This window comes from Idiotropiscis lumnitzeri, chromosome 7 (assembly GCF_059441095.1).
Source record: "Idiotropiscis lumnitzeri isolate Australia: NSW breed Sydney's pygmy pipehorse chromosome 7, RoL_Ilum_1.0, whole genome shotgun sequence".
Classification (NCBI taxonomy): domain Eukaryota; kingdom Metazoa; phylum Chordata; class Actinopteri; order Syngnathiformes; family Syngnathidae; genus Idiotropiscis; species Idiotropiscis lumnitzeri.
Genome location: NC_142397.1, coordinates 3,623,360 through 3,640,776, shown reverse-complemented (window position 1 = coordinate 3,640,776; position 17,417 = coordinate 3,623,360). Strand labels below are relative to the sequence as shown.

The following is a 17,417-nucleotide window of genomic DNA, read 5'->3' as shown; positions in this document are numbered from 1 at the left end:
AGGACCCAGTAGTCATGTAGCTGCAAAGCGGAGGAGGAGAGCTGCAGTATGTGGAAACCGAGCGATATTGAGAGACATTGAAAGAGAGAGAGTGAGAGAGAGTCATAGGGAAGTTGGGGAGTCAGGAGAGAGAAAACACCATGCTCCCTCCACTGAGGAGAAGCCAGGAGGAGACCAGAAGGAGGAGGAGGAGGATGACGGGAGAGGAGACGACGCGCGGGGGGGAAGGGAGTCCGATGCAGCACTGATGTCCTACCGTGCGCGCCAGCGTGGATGCAAAACAATGCAGGACCATTTGGCGATTGTCTCCTTCCCAGGCTGACGATTCATCGAGAGGACGCAGAAGCCGACGTGACGTGCCAAACCTGAAGGTGAGGCAACAATATGACAAGATTATTCATTCGCCACATGCTGTCTCACAATAGTCACATGAATCGATTTGATGATCTTTTTGCGTTTCTCTTTTTGATGACTATTATTTCTCTGTTCTCATTTTTTTTTTTTACATAGACTTATTTTTTATTTACTGTGCATCATAATACATTATAGGAAAAGACTCACGTACACATGCATACTTATATACAGTACATACATATGATACTAATGACATGACATATGATGATAATGATAATATTGTATACATGTATAAAAAATGTACAATAACGGACTCATATAAGGTGGCTTAAAGATGTATACGGAACATACTATTATTACAACTAATAATAATAATAATAATAATAATAATAATATAATAACAATATAATAATAATAATAATAATAATAATACATATGTGCACCCACCCATGTATTGTTGATTAAAGGAAACCTTTGAGCACATAGGAGGATATTTAATTTGAATAAAAAGTATTAAAAAAATATATATGAACAATTCAAAATAAAGGAGCAAAAAATAATTTTAATTTTGTGGTAAAATGCACGATTAAAAAGAAATAAAAAATGTTGACTGAAATCATTTCGGCATGACCACCACACTAAAAAAATATATTTTTTTATGTCCTCCGATTTCATCAAGAAAATAAAGTTGAGTTGAGAAGGGTCATGTCACATGCGTCATGCTGCACGGCGAATTGTGCGCACAACTAAAATAATGATGAGTTTGCAAATGCAAGATCATTATCATTACCATGAACTGAGTGAGGAAATTGGAAATCCCCCCCTTGCTTGACACACACTGGTGCCTCAAAGAAAAATGCACTAATAACTTGTATTGATTAAGATGTAGCGGTCCCATTGGGAAAATACAGTAAAACACATAGGATGCGTATATTCCAGTCATGTTGTAACAACAACAAAAAGGCAGTCAACAGGACGTGTCAACCTTATTTTGTTCCTGTCAGTCTCACCCGAAACAATACACACACACACTTCTGAAAATGCCGAGCATTTTCTATGTTGTGCTCGACGTGTACTTGAATGTGCACCAAGTGACATAACCCTCACAATTAAAACATGCGCACGTTCGGAAGCAGAATTCATGATGAATGCAAACGGGGTTGAAAAACAGCTGCAGGAGGCAGCGACACATCATTTGCACACACACAAGTGGGCGTGCACCGACGACAGCCACTCACCATTGTGCTCCACTCAGAACACTGTGTCCAACACACTTCATTGCACGCAGCCATATTTTGGGATTTTAGGTCTGTGTGTGTGTGCGTGGGTGTGTGTGTGTGTGTGTGTGTGTTGAACAGAGGTTCTTAAACTGCTTACAAGGACTACCACAAAAAATATACAAATAAATTCACCAGGTACCACCATAATGAATCAAATACAGTACGAGTCTTTTTGTCCATAAAAAAATGGGCAAAAGAAAAGACTAATTTTATTGTAAGCTACTATCTTGATGCACACTATGAAAATTAACCCTGCACTCAAATACAATAAAGGGGGAAAACTGTACTCATATGTTGGATTGTACTCAGTGGTCCCCAAACAGCGGGTCGCGGCGTAGTACCGGTCCGCACAGATGAAAGAAAAAAAAACAAATTACAGTACAAAGTGACCGGATTCTCTCCATTACATCCGTCTACGATGTCAAAATGTAAATTATCTCTTTCACATTACGGTAACATTAAACCTACAAGCTAGCAAAATGAGTAAAAAAACAAAAAAAAAAACAGACGGCATATGAAGCCCGCTCTTTACAATATGTGGAGAGCACAAACCTTTGCCAGGTAAATCTCTCTGAAGGGTATTGCACGACAGCAGAACATTTAATCATGAGCACGCTGCTGATGGAAGGAGCACATACATACGTAAACTTGAACAGGGACATGCGGGCATTTAATCCGCGGCAACACTACTACGCTTGCATAGCACTGCCAAACTGATGACGGAATAAATGTCCATTAATCATACAGCTTGGGCTGCTGTGTGTGCTGTCAAGCTGGTGGAGGGAGCGCATACGCACACACGGACACATACCAAGACACGGATGTAAATAAATGTCTATTAATCATATTTCCTGGTTTCATCCTTGTAAGACTCAGAAGAAGAGATGGCCGTTGTGATGTGTGTGTCCCAAAATTGGACGGAGGGAGCGCATACGTACACATACAAAGATAAGGATGTAAATAAATGTTTATTAACCATATGTTAAAATTTGACGTGGTAGATAGTACGACACAGAAGTAGGGTTGGGAATTCGGCGGTATATGCTGCTGAAGGAGGGAGCGCATACATACACATAAGATATGGATGTCAGTAAGTACCTGTTACATTTATACCTTTATAAAGTTGTGAGCACACTCAAACTGAATGAGGGAGCATATACATACAAATATTATCGCAAGAAATACAAAAAATGCTAGGTTGTTTTTTTAACCCACTCACTGGAATTTGATCAGATAGTGTGACTTTTAAGGGCTGAGTTAATTCTTTTGAACCAGCAGATTGAAAATTGCATTTGGGCCGGCTGAAGAGCTGAAGCTGATATTTTTTTAAATATTCGGAACAATCTCGATATGTGACTGGCGTAACAAATTAGCGTTTACCCAGTGATTTCAAAACATTTGGCACCTCCGCTCATCGCTGACAGTCCTAAAATAGTGATGACGAAATGTAATTTTACGTTGACGGATTGACGGACTGACGATGACAGATTTGGTGGGCTTCAAATGACGGTGTGACGGGCCCAATTCTGCTTTTAACCAAGCAGTTTTAAGAGTTCAGTATGTCATCACAGAGTGTCAAATAAATAATCTGCTCTTCACTTCACATGCAGCCAGCTGAATGCGTTTTCATAGGAACAGCAAGTGGATGGCAAGAAAACGGTGTGCAAAGTCGGTTAAAAAAAAATTTTTTTCCTTTCTTTTTTTAAACTCATCCAGCCTCATCTTTATCACAGAGATAAAATCAATGCCTCCGTTTAAGATCCAGTGATCCCCCCCCGGGGTGTGTCTCAGAGGAAGGCCGCTCGGCTCCGATTGGCCGGGGGGGACGCATACATGTGTTTTCATTAGCGACTGTGATTTCCCGCATCCCGTCCCTGGCTGCTCGTTTGTGCACGAGCTGGACTGGTCGAGCAATTACCTCCAGCGCTGTGCATTGTGCGCGTGTGCTGAAACGCATCGTGTGAGACTGCAGAGTGGCTGAAAATCCGACAAAGTCAGCAACAGCAACAGCAGTTTCGCTTCCTTTTCCCATTCTACCTCAAGGTTTGCCTCGCTGATAGGCTCGCGTGCTGGGTCCTTTGTATACGTGTCATCCCATCGGAAATAATAATCATCTTTTTGCCCTCATAAAAGTTTTATTAACTTTACCAGTGATGTTTTAAATCAGTGATTCTCAAACTGGAACGTTGTAGCTTGGGGCTGTGTAAAAATGTTTTTTTTTTTGTTCTAATTCCTATGTGATTTAGGGGTACACATGTTAGCTTAATTGGCAGGGCATCCTTGGAAAATATTCTCCTTGGGCTCAAAAAGTTTGAGATCTCTTAATGTAATTATCAAAAATAAAACTATAATAAAGAAAAGTAAGTAAAGAAAAATGACTTACCCATTGAAGACACCTGAGCAATCCTGTAATCTCAAGTAGCCACCCCAAAGAATTTCTGTAACAGTAAAACATCACAAAGTAAGTTTAACGTGTATCATAGGTATGTATCAAGTAGTATCTATACCAGGTGTGGGCAAACTGCAGCCCGGGGGCCACATGCGGCCCGTTAAATGTTTTAATCCGGCCCGCCGAACTTGAAAAAAATGAAATAACTAAACCTTGTTAATGTTTTATTTTCTAAATACAGTGGTTTTTCAAAGCCATATGTTTTTGTAATGCTTTTGATCACTTTCATTTAAAATTAAATGTATTTATTTTCTCTGATGAAGTGAGGTTACCAAAACACTCCATCCAACTGCTCCAGGACATTGCTTTTTCGCTAACCAATATCTTGGAATAAAATCACTGGTGATGTGTTATTTACGGCATCAATCGATCTGTGGAGACTTGTGGTGTATCTGTACTGCACACTGTGAGATGACAATACAATAAATATAGATATCAATATTCTGTATCATTCAGGTCTGGTCGTTAAAAGACGCATTGTCCTGATTGAATAAAACAACGGAGGTGAGTCACAGGGGGGAACGACGCTGCTCTTGTTACACGGTGTTTGTGATTTGTGGCAGCGTCCTTGTCGCCTCCCTTGTAGCCGTTTTATTAGCGTTGCAGAATGCGAACAGGAGGATGAGGACGAGGAGGAGGCGGGTGGGCGTAATAAGCTGAGTGCATAGCTACTGGAATGAAGATGCGGTAGCTGCGTGTGTGGGGGGGGGGTGCGTGTGTGTGCGTGTGTGTGTGGATGGGAGAACAGGAAGCATGGATCCAATGAGTGCAAGTGAAGTACAAGAAGAGTGAAAGATGCTTGATGATGCAATCACAGGTTCTTCTTCCTCTCCCGAGTGGAATGAAATGCTCCGCTAATGTGCTATTGATTGCCTTCATGCTTCAGCCCAACACTGCAGCATCTTCCCCATGACACGAGAGAATCATGTCTTCTTGCTGCTATGCAACTATAGTAGATGTTGGTATCCCATGAGATCGGGTATCATCTTGTATGTATTCTGTCTAATAATTTTGCCATGTAACCATGAGGTATCGTTATGCATGTATCGTGCATTCGTCATCAATCAATCACAAATACATCTGATGTCCGATAGGCCTCACCGTGTATCTATGACTCCTTTATCAGCCATTTGGCAATCGTATGTTCATTATTTATCTGGTATGTTTGCTACATGACAATGCATTTAATTCAAGTACGCCATTCAGCTTCTATTCTGGTGTATCATATTTTAAACAGTGGCGGGCTGTCAAGGCCTCTGCTGGGCTAACATGATTAAGAAAAAATGATCATAGTCTTCACATTGATGTCATATTATATTGTCGTGTTTTACTTTTAGGTGAGCGTTTTTATCCAATCAGAATTCCGCTAGCTCATGTTGCTAGGCAGGTTTCACAATACCAATAGCGCGAGGCCTTCAGATGCAATTGTGCGGGCATCTCTTCTGTCAAAGCCAATGAGCTTTCAGATTTGATAGATAGTTGCGATAGCCAATCAGATCACAAGTTGGTTGCAGTGAGCCTTCTCGCTGGCCTTATGCTGAAGGTGCTGAACGCGTTTTGTGATTGGATACTCACTCGTGAGGGGGGAACACACCCGAAAGTCGTAACTAGCGGCCGTTGAAAAATCTAAAATATATTCTTGCTTTTTTTTAAACAAATTGTCAAAGGAGGGAATTTAATTGCAGATACACTTGCAAGGCCATTTTCAAGACGGACCTTTCAAGAGAAGCTACGTCGTCCAATACTCACTTAGTACTATCTAAGTGTGTTTATGCATATAATTTGTCCAGCCGTGGTGTCATAAATGATGCGATTATGAGGGGGATTTATTCAAGTAGGACAAAGTAGAAGTTCACGAAAGGCCAAGGTGTGAAATGCACAACCCGCCACTGATTTCAAATCCAGCAGCAAAACAAGCTGTCATATTTTAAAGTCGATCTGACTTGTGCTGAAGGTCTCAAATATTGTTTTATATAACGATAACTCCTTCTCGTGTGTCTCCGCAGAGCCCTTCCTGATCTTATTTGAGAACGTCCGGAACACATCAAGCTGAACTAAGTAAGTGTTGCAGTCTATTGATCCAAAAACTAACTTTCTAAACTCTGAGCGAGTCTTGTTTTACCCAAAGGTCCACTTTATGTAACGTTTATGTAGAACACATCTGCTCTGCTCCAGAATTGAATTAAAAGTTCCTCTTTGGGATTTTGAGGGTTTTTACAATTCACTCAGCAGTCTTCAAATAGATTGACTTTAAACAAAAAAAGAAAAAAAAAAAAAAAGGAAATGATAGTTCTACAGGCTCGATCGTTTCTTGATCAAGGGAACATTGACGCTGAAATGTCTTTGTTGCTTCTCTTTAATAGACCTCCGCTTCCTCGTGGCAGCCCAGCGCTCCTCGTTCGTCACGACTTAAACCTTGTGAAGTTGGACGGACTTCATTAAAAATACACGTCGTGGAAAGCAAAGCTGCCGTGCCGTAAATCAACACAAAGGCTCTTTGATTTCTTCATGATGATGCGATGCAGCGATGGACGCCATAGACCGGCGGGCCGGTTGACCTGCCGACGTGTACCGTAGGATTCTATTTCTGGAGCCTGCTTGCTTTTACAGATTAACTGCCCTCCAATATGGCCCCAATCCGCCCATGGCGCCACGAGTTTGACTGATGCTCGGGCATAATCAACACGCACCAGTTATCGGTGCAGTCATCTGAAACGCATCATCAAGCCATCCATTTTCTTCCACTTATTCTGCTTCGTGTGGTCGGAAAGCAGGAAGTCTATCCCAGCTGAATTTGGGCCAACGGGATATCAAAACCTGATTTGGCCGCAGGTTAATCAAAGGACGGACACAAGACGACGAAGCTGCACCTCGAAAATCATAGACGCTTATCCGTTAAATGACAATCATTCCTACACACTTATTTTTTAGAACTAAGGACAGTAAAATTGTGATTCTGGTCATTAGTCCATCACAGGGTTTATAGAGATTTAAACGTAAAACTTTAAATCTCCTCTCGAATCTAATCCATTCATTGAAAGCCATTCCTCAACGATCATTCCGACACTGAATTTTTTTCTGATCCATCCCGGAAAGGTTCGATGTGACTGTCTTGAACCTTGGATTGGTCATCAGACGACAGAGCCAGAGAACAAACCTGGACCTCAAAATTGAGCTCAAAGTTATTTGCTACTTTACGATCAGTCCTCAACTTTCATTACCACCCAAAAAACAGAAACGGAAATCCTCAACTGTTGTTTCCACACAGATTTTTTTTTTTTTCTAACCCTGGATGGGAAGTATTGATATGATAATCCCACACCCTGGATTGGCAACCGGTCAACCACAGGGCACACGGAGACAGACACCTGGAAATCACAACAAGTTCGGAGTCTTTTACATTAGTTTGTGATCATTCCACAAACTATTTCCACACCAGAACTTTTTTTTTTGCAATCCTTGATACAAAGGACACATGTGATAATTCTTCACCCTGCATTGGTCGCCAGTCAGTCTCAAGGGACAGAGACAGACAAAAAACTGAGCATCTAAATCAAGACAGCTCAGAGTCTCATCTGTTCTGCTTCTCAACTCTCAATTCCACCTAGAGCTTCTTTTCTACCGCTTCATCAAAACATCGTATTCTGTTCCAGGATTTCCTAAAAGACTTTATCATTGGTTGTCCATCATCAAAAATTAGACTGGAAAAGCAAAACACTTGTAGACCAGAGGCTTTGGAGTTCTTGAGCCAGAACCTGCAGGGGACAACGGATATAACGCGTGTTGTCATCCAAGGCAGCTGAGCTTTCACCAAGAGAGAAATCATAGAATTGGATTAAAGATGGATTATCGCTGAAATACTAGCAGCCGGCAAAGCATCTAATCCCATTGTGCCCTCCTCGGGGAGCCACTCCGATTCTGTAGATAACATTTTAGGCGTGGATGCCAGTCAAAGCCAGCGATGGAGAACCGCGACGAGCTGGAGCACCCTCTACTGGGAGAAAGCCCGCATCCGCCATCGGGATCGGCTCCCGGGGGAGTCTTCAAGGGAATGCTGGTCAAGTGCGAGGAGGATATGGCCTACCCTCCTCTCGCATGGAGGGGCTACTGCGGACACCCTCCGGATGTCCAGCAGCCACATCAGCTTCTGGACCCGTGTTCCTTGCCCCGCACGTTCGAGTCCTTCTACCCGGCTGCGCCCATTTGGAGCCACGGCGACTCGCTGCTCAGCAAAGACTACCTGGAGACCACCTTTGTGGACATCGGGCCCGGATCCACGCTGGAGCGGAAGCTGCTGGCCGAGGCGCATGGCGACTTCCACAGCGCCTCCTACAGTATGGACGATGAAGACGACCTGCTACCCGACTCGGATGTAAGTCGGCGCCTTGCCTCAAAACTTCATTTTTTGTCTGCTTTCACTTGCCGAGATTGCATGAAATATTAAAGCAGTGGTTCTCAAACTAGGATCCCTGGACAATAGATTTGGGATCTGCAAAATAATTCCCAATAAAATCAAACACGATAAGACAACTACTACTCTCAATTGAAGGCTCTGATATGAATAACAGAAACAAGAGGATGATTTGATGGATCCCAGAGCGTCGTAAAATCATTTAGAATAAAAGATTATTACAGCAATGGTATCCAGTTCAAGACCCACCGTGGCACCTCATGACCTTTCCTTTTACAACTTAACATCACCACAATACGTTTGCAGCCATGGAAATCCCAGTCAATATCTACCAACCATGTGAAACACTACTTTTAGTTTGTCCACCAAATGCAGAAATCCTCGAGCCACTATGTCCTTGACAACCAGAACTTTACATTTCGGATGGGGTGCAAAGTTTTTTTTCTTCTCGAAAATAGGCAACATACTAATTCTTATGGCATTCAGGGGTACACGAGGTGGCGTTGGAATTATGAGTAGGTCCTTGGTAATATTTCACGTGAATGCACACACCAAACAAAAAGTTAATTTAACCACAACACGACCCCTTTGAAGTGCAATATTCCCGCCATTCCATCAGCCTCGAATGTAGCATTATAAGGCAGACAAGATCTAATACTACTTAGAGTTAGGAAATTGTGAGTTGGAGAGACTAAGCAATATTTAATCACATCATTTAAATGGGTGCTGCTGCTGCTGTTGCTGTGAGGAAGATAACTGCATTATAAGCACAAGCGTCTCTCGACTTATTAATAGACGCGAGCGAGCAAAGTATTTTGGGGACAGCGGCAAGGCAAAGCTGTCAAGGAGTCACATTGCATGAAGCTTGGCGCAGGTAACCATTGTAGAATGACAGCTCTGTTCCAACGGGCAACGACGTGGTCACGAGGAACATGCAGTAAATAAGAGAAAAGGAATGAACGCAAAAAGTTCAATCAGTATCCCATAATAGGCTATTTTACATTTGGTTTTACATGCGCTGCCTCTTTGTCAAAACAGTTTTTGCTCCTCAAGGACAGACAAAAAGCTCATTCGGAATTCTGGCGGCGGTGCAGTCATGCAAAAAGTGCGGGCTGGCGGGAAGGAAACCTCGCCGTGACCTCAAAGGCAACACGGCATCTTCTTCTCCTTCGTCGCACTCTACGAAGCCCAAAACGTTTTGCAAAAGAAAATGGCGGACACTGAGGAATTAAAGTGGGCAGGAACAACCCAAGCACAAAATCGCATTATTTATACTTTAAACATGAGCGCTATTATTTTGTGAAGATGCAATTTTCCCATACAGCTCCATTATCTTGATGACACAATTCGAAAAGAGGTACTCATTTCAGCATGATGACTATTTATTAACCAATGACTACCCTGGTCAAAAAATATTTAATTCGAGATGCAAGTAACTTTTCAATTATTATTTTTTTTGCACTGATTCTGGATGTGACGTTATTTTTTTTCTCTAGCACATCAGGTGTTCATAATGACAATATTAATTTTACAACAATATTATATTCCTTTATAACAATATTATAACTATGTAATAGGTCATATAGTAATATAGTGTATTTACAGTATTAATATGGGTTAGGTTAGGTTGAAATTTTTTTCTGAAGCGTCATAGCTATAAATAACAACGCATGGTAAAATCGCGCGAGCTTTTATAGGTCAAACTTTAAAACAAAAAAAATGAAAATATCTCAAATACACGATGGGCTGAAAAAAAAAGGAAAGACATTTTTTTAAATCTGCGTCAAAAATACATTTTGAGACACTTAAAGCCATCTCAAATTAATATTTACTCTGGAATAACAAGTCTGGTTAGTCGCACTATGACTGCAAATAATGATTAGATGACTAGATTTTGTTTTTTGCATTGTTCGGTAGTCCTAAGTAAGTTAGTACTCTGTGAACTTTTTTTTTTTAGGTTAAATCTCTGTTTTATGTTTAGCTTGACAGTAAATTTCAACTGTGAGGCGCTCTTTTTGAGGAATTGTTCACTTATTGTACTGCTTGTTGTGAAGTGACTTGAGCGAACTTAGCATAAATGGCTGAAAATGTTAAAAATCGGTGTGTGTGTGCGCCTCGCTTCAAATGGTACACAGGTGTCTTAATATTACAGCCGGCATTGAAGCAGCAGCTGCATCACGTGCATGCGCGCATTCATCCAAATAAATCGAGACATACAGGAAGTCACATTGAATAAACCTTCGCTCGCAGATGACGCGTGAATCACGGGCGACTTGTCAGAGCTCGTTCGGGCTAACCTCATTCAGTCACATGACCTCATTAAGTCACATGGCACCAGCGAAGTTTCGCCGCTGCAAGACATAAACACAGACGAGGCTTTTTTTTGGTTCTGCGGCTTCTTTTAGAGCAGAAATAACATCAGTCACACGGGATTAACGCTGAATACTATTGAAATGGCATGTTTTGTTGGATATGACATTCATTCCCATTTACGCCAGTGGAATGTAATAGCCAAAATAAAATAAGCTCCTGAAATGCCATGTTTATTTAATTCTTCAACAAATGTTTGTATCTTTAATTTCACTAAACATGTAAATGACTTCCCTGGTTATTTCCACATCAACAGAAGTTATGCTTTTGATTCCATACAATTTGTGCATCTAGAACATCTACTTGGTCAAATAAATTGCCTGGATTGAATTGATATTTGTATTGCTCACATGATACTGAGCCCCCTCATGATTCATATATGGTTATTATCACAAGTTTCCCTATTATTGACACCCATCTGTGTTGATATAACCTCCCCGAAAAAATAAAAACAAAAATGAGAGTTACCACTTTTTGGGCCTCTGACATCCTAAATTAGTGTTTTGAGTGGTCCACAATCTAAAAAATAAAAATAAAAATAAATAAACAAATAAATAAATAAATAAATTAATTAATTAATTAATTAAAAATAAATGAATAAATTAATTAATTAATTAATTAAAAATAAATACATAAATAAATAAATAAATAAATTAAAAATAAATAATTAAATAAATAAACAAACAAACAAACACAAACACCAGAATTCAAAAGGCCCAAATCCTGTCAACTGACCAATACCGCGCATGTAGAAAAGCGTCCTTTCTGACCTCTCGCCTGTGTCCACTCAGGACTCGTCCATGGAAGACTTCAGCGATAGTGACAGCGAGAGCAACTTCCCCCTGATGATCCCACAGGACTACCTGGGCCTCGCCTTTTTCTCCATGCTCTGCTGCTTCTGGCCCCTGGGCATTGCCGCCTTCTACCTCTCGCAGAAGGTAAACACAAACACACGCACAACAGCACACACACGTTTGTGCCAAGCTGACGAGATGTAACCTGGCACTTCAGTTGGCAGCAATGGACTAACACCAGCTTCACTGTTTTAAGTGCAACACAAGTGCAGGGCTTACATAGATTTGTGGGATTAAGTTAACCACAAAGGATCAAAACGGCACACAGACTGTAAGCGCAATTTTAAGATGTAAAACAAATGTAAGGGAAGAAGGGATTAAATGTCAAAATCAAAGATTTTTCAGGACCGGTTTGTTTCAGTATCTAGAGCAGTGGTTCTCAAACTGTGGTCGCCGGGGGTGAGCGAGCCATATCTTGGTTGTCAGCAATAAATGATGTCGTTGAATTTGTGCATACCCAAAAATGTAGACTGGCGCACTAGTAAAAGAAACATTCGCTTTGGACCAATTAAAAACTGTGAAATATCCTCACATAAATCTGAAATCCTCACAAAGTAGTATTTTGCCCAAATTTTTTTTTTTGATAGTTTAAGGCATCTTTTTCAAGAATAAAAAAGGCACAACCTTGCACAAATAAAGTTGTATATTTTGAAAGTCCACCTTTAATGCCTGTTCTTGTAAAGATTATTGATTCGGGAAAACTGCCGAGTTCCCCTTGGGCAAGGACGCCACGCTGTATATCAACATTTCTTAAGTCCTTTGGAGTAGAAAAGATATCAAAGTCCAACAAGAAAATGAGACTGCGGTCTTGAAATAACTTTGGGTATTCTTAAAACAAGAAAAACTCATTCATGAGCATCTCCCCGCAGAGACTGAAGCTGAATGAGTTATGATTAATAGTAATAGTTAATAGTTATGATTGATGTTGGGAATAAATGAAGACCTTTTGGAAAATGTAAAGGGGGTTAAAAAGCTGGAGAACACCTGGTCTCGTGGACCGAGACAAGTATAAGTCGAATTAATGCTTCTGCAAAGCAAACTGGCAGCCGGTAGCAAAGGCCGTCCTATGGAATCAATGACTTTCATTAAGGTTTAATTAGAGTCATAACAAGGAGCCGCAAGGTGACAGAGCGCCAATAGTGTCAAGCGGAGACAGAAAAGGAAGGCGAGGGCGGTCAGAGTCAAAGAAAAACATGCGGCAAAAGAGCCTCAACGGCACAGTAAAATGTTCAGCACATATTCCGTGTTTGGCACAGAAGTGAATATTTTCAGCTCTAACTATTCCATAAAATATTATCCCCAAAAAGTTGAACATAATTTCAAAAATGTTACATTAAGACTGATTGCGGCATCATCGTGGCAATCTACCAATTTGCGTGGTTCAAGCAAGGAAAATAAATTTTCTCGTATGATTCTGATGTGCCAATTTTGCAGAATTTCACTTTTGAAAGAGGCGATACGAGCTCAGAAGCAGAGATTTCATGCGTGCTGTTCACACAGAACTGCAACCAGGGGGGGAATTCACACCTTTAATCGGCTGGGTTAAAGGACTGGCGAGGGAGTGATGAAGTGATGAGTGAGCCACAAACGCTGGCACGGATTCACAGAAAAACCTCAAACTGAATAATTCGTTAGCGTCAGTTTCATCCAAATTGCTGTGCTGTCATTTGATCAGATCCTTAAAGAGAGGAGATTGAGAGCTTTTTGGATTCTGGAGCCCTTACAGGAGAGTCATTTTCCCAAAGAGTCCTCTCATCTTAGCCTCACCCTTACGCTTTGTCGTTGTATATTAAACTTTCTTATAATCAGTATGTAAATATCTTTTTCGGATTATATCATCGTATTTAACTATAACTATTGTCCTAATAAACTACAACTAACTACCATTTGCACTACAAAATGCAATAAGATTTAAAAAGGGTAGCTTAGTTCTGAAAAATAAAATTGAAATGTATAATTGTCATGAGAATAAAGTTGCATTTTGTGCGTCTTAAAGACAGATAAAAGTCGTAATTTTACAAGAATTTGTATTTATCCAAGATAAAGTCTTAATAGAACGGCAATTGTACGATACTAACCTCATTGTATGACGAGGGAAGAAAGTCAAATTTAAACAAGTGAAATTCAAAAATATTTAAAATTACTTTAATAATGAGCCTTATACTCTGGGAGCGCTAAATTTGCCCCCCCCCAAAAAAAACAAAATTTTAATTAATTATTAAAAAATAAACAATTATTTGGGGGGAAAAAAATAAAACTTTATTCCTGTAATAATCTGACTTTTAAATTGAGTTATTGGTTGAGTATGTTGGTTTTATTAACATGCCTGTCCTCACATGTAGATACGTGCTTTAAAAAAAAAAAAAACACAAAATAACGTAATGCAAATGATTTTGCAGTTTACCAAACTACAGCTAGCCGACTCCATTTTGAGAACCACTGCCTTAAATGAAACTAATCACTAAATCAAAATCTTGTACCCTCTTTCAGACCAACAAGGCTTCAGCCGAGGGCGACCTCCAGGGGGCCAACGCGGCGTCCCGCCAGGCCCTGTGGCTTTCCGTGCTCTCCATCGTGTTCGGGATCGTCACTTACATCTGCGCCATTGCCGCCCTCATTTCCTACCTGTCTGCCAAGCCGCCATAAAAAAATTGTATATATATATATATATATATATATATATATATATATATATATACATATATATATATATATAAATAAATAAGCTGTGAATGCTCTCCTGGAGCTGACAAAACAAAACAAAAAAAAGGACCTTGTGCACATGCCGCCAACAGGTACTTGTAAAATAATCACATTTTAGAGCATCGGCTTCACTACCTTCAACCATAATCAAACTGGCCTTTCGCTAAGACACACCCGCCTTAGGCCTGGTACACATGCGCAATGACTTTTTTTTTTTAATCGGAAGAGCTATTTTATCTATAACAGACATTAACATTTTAAAAAATTAAATCAGGCATATATCAGTTTTGATCGTACTGTGTGCGGTGTGCAGCCTAATCTTTTTGTGTGTACCAGGCCTTAGTGATTAGTATCCTAGCAAATCACAGCAAAACTCAAAAATTCAAAAAACAAGATGGAGGACAATAATATTATTTCTTGAAAGGCCAACACAAACCGTGCAACAAAGAAGATATATAGTAGCTAGCCGGCTAGCTCTCTATTTATTAATACAATGTTTCAAAAGGCAAATCTCTCTTCTGCACTGTGATTGGCCATTCTGCACTTAGGGGGTGTGGCTTAGCGCAAGATCAATTTTAAACTATTCATTTATCTATTCATAGTGGAAATGCGCTTGATTTACACCCTGCAGCTCCCTACCGCCCTCTGGACTCTCATTAGCTGTACCAAAGTTAGAAGAGAATCACTGTAGATATCATCCTCACGGTAAGAACGAGCAAACTTTAAAGACCTGTGGGCGGAGAAGTGGATCCTGGTGGACCTCGCCGTGGGCTGGTGAAGTTCTGAATCCACGCCACAACTCGATTCTTTAAATAAAACAAAACAAAAAAGAAAACATAAGTGATGAGAAGAATATGGAGCCCCTTGGGGGTGATGTTGCCATAATATAATTATAAGATTAGCACAACATGCTAATTTGTCACCACAAAATCGGCATAACATGCACAAATAACTAATTAACTGAAAAACTTTCATTCCTTAACTTAACTGTCCAGCAATGACTCAAATCACTTGCATCGCAAGGGACGACTGCAGTCATTTGTATTTTGTGCTCACATTATACCGACTTTGTGACCATGAATTTGTATTTTGTGTGCGCATTTCACTCAATTTGTTGGCACAAATAAGGATTTTGTCCGTTATACAATATCTAATTTTTTTGGTCCATGGGGTTGCATAGGAGAACAGTTTTAGGTTGAAGGAGAGGAACACGCAATACTTTTAAAAAGAATACCAATGTAATTCAGGAAAAAAAAATGTACAATTACATTGACATGTTTGTTGAGTAGACTTCTCCTGATTGTCTGCAACTCACATACACGAGCTAGCATTTTGCGCGCTTGAGTTAGCATCTCATGTACAGTGAATCCCTGCGTATGTTCAATTCGCTAGTCACAAATTGGTGTTCATGTGCTCTTACTGTGAGGTCCTAACATGTCGCAAAGTGCTGCTTAATAGGAAAGTAGCACTGTGAACCCCCACCATTTTCAAATTCATCTGTGCGCACATTCTAGGAAACACTAATGTGCCAAAAGAGGCCATCAAAGCACTTGCTAAAAGGAAAGTAGTAATTTGTGTTTTTTACAGGTTGCCAATGCCAAATGGAAAATCAAGACATATATTTATGATGATCTCAGAATAATATTAAAGTGTTTTGGAAGCATAGTTTAGGTTATATTTATGGTTGAAAATCTTTTATTATAATATATATAATATATAATTTTAAAATTGCTTACAAATTTTTGGTGGTAGTAAAGTATTTTGACACAGCATAAATTCACAAACAAAAAGAAAATACATAGAGCATATGTGATTATAATTGGCCATCTTGAGTCTTCAGGGTATGACTCCGATTTGGTCATTTTGCAGGACCTCGGGGTGAAACAGGCTATGATCTCAGGTTTTATCCAACACTATCAAACGAGCACAAGTTGTAATCTCATGCAGACACGCTACACAATTTCACTTTCTCACAAGATGCTAACTCGTGTGCTCAGGTTAAAAAATATTATTGCCCATCAGGACCTACTGTATTGAATTTTAAGATTTCCGATGTGCAGTCTGAGACTAGATAGCAGGACCATGAGAGATGGACGCAAGTGCCAAAAGAGATGGGAGTTATGTATGTTACATTAAGTCCACTGAGTTTGCAACAACAACAACAAAAAAGAATGCTCAACCATTCCTTTAGGAATAACAGAGAGACAAAAAGATGTCCAGCATGAGTCCCTCACCTGACTTGGCTTGAGCTTCAGCGTGCCATTAACGTAAGCCAGTGACTATTTTAAGTGAAAAGTCCACATTTTCTATGTAGATGTAGTTTTTATATCATAGGGTGCACCAATGATTATCAAACGTAATAAATAAATAATAGCTGTGCGTGGCCAGTACACAAAGATGACCTGTGATACCTGGTCAGCTTCCAACCTCCCGACAATCCTCCTCCACTGTCTTCTGAGCCCGAGCGGCTTTGCCTGGACCGTTCACTTCTTCTCTCGATATGTGGACTTTCTCTCTCGGCTCACGTTCTTCTGTTAAATGTAAACAAAGTGGAAGAAAAGAAAGGTCAATCCCAATAAATAACGGCACCCCTTTGAAAATGAGTTTGCCTCTTTTAATGTTTTATTTCCTCTAATTGTGCTCCAGTTGTCCACTCAGAAATTGTTAGGACAACCTTTAACCACCTCATTTTTGAAAATTTCAATTCCGTTGAGATTTTCTGTGGTTCTGATAACGATCAAATTGTTCCTTGATTTCAGCGTCCAAAAATCACACATTTACAGGAGGATTTCGACAAAAGTTAAATATAGTTTAACGGTATGAACATTTATTCTTGTTTTCTGTTAAATCTGATGCAAATCTGAGATTATATTTTGAATATGGCAATTGTTTATGATCATTCCGTAATATCAATAAAACATTTCACTTTTTATGTGGGTCACAAATTTCCTATTGATTGACCATTTCTGGACATGTCAATTTGGGCGGAATCATGA

At 40.0% G+C, this 17,417-nt stretch overlaps 1 protein-coding gene across 1 annotated transcript; it reads left to right on the top strand.

Annotated features, from left to right (window-relative positions):
- The first annotated feature begins 92 nt into the window (after positions 1 to 92).
- On the top strand, positions 93 to 17,353 carry tmem91 (transmembrane protein 91). The gene is made up of 5 exons (XM_088300904.1): positions 93 to 371; positions 6,090 to 6,141; positions 6,447 to 8,455; positions 11,656 to 11,802; positions 14,209 to 17,353. The coding sequence occupies exons 3-5, from the start codon at positions 8,045 to 8,047 to the stop codon at positions 14,362 to 14,364; spliced, it is 714 nt and encodes a 237-aa protein (XP_088157030.1). The 5' UTR covers positions 93 to 371; positions 6,090 to 6,141; positions 6,447 to 8,044; the 3' UTR covers positions 14,365 to 17,353.
- The last annotated feature ends 64 nt before the right edge of the window (positions 17,354 to 17,417 follow it).

Coding starts and splice junctions, on each gene's coding strand:
- tmem91 (XM_088300904.1), top strand. CDS start 8,045: ATGGAGAACCGCGACGAGCTGGAGCACCCTCTACTGGGAGAAAGCCCG. Junction 8,456..11,655: donor ACCTGCTACCCGACTCGGAT/GTAAGTCGGCGC, acceptor GTGTCCACTCAG/GACTCGTCCATGGAAGACTT. Junction 11,803..14,208: donor CCTTCTACCTCTCGCAGAAG/GTAAACACAAAC, acceptor ACCCTCTTTCAG/ACCAACAAGGCTTCAGCCGA.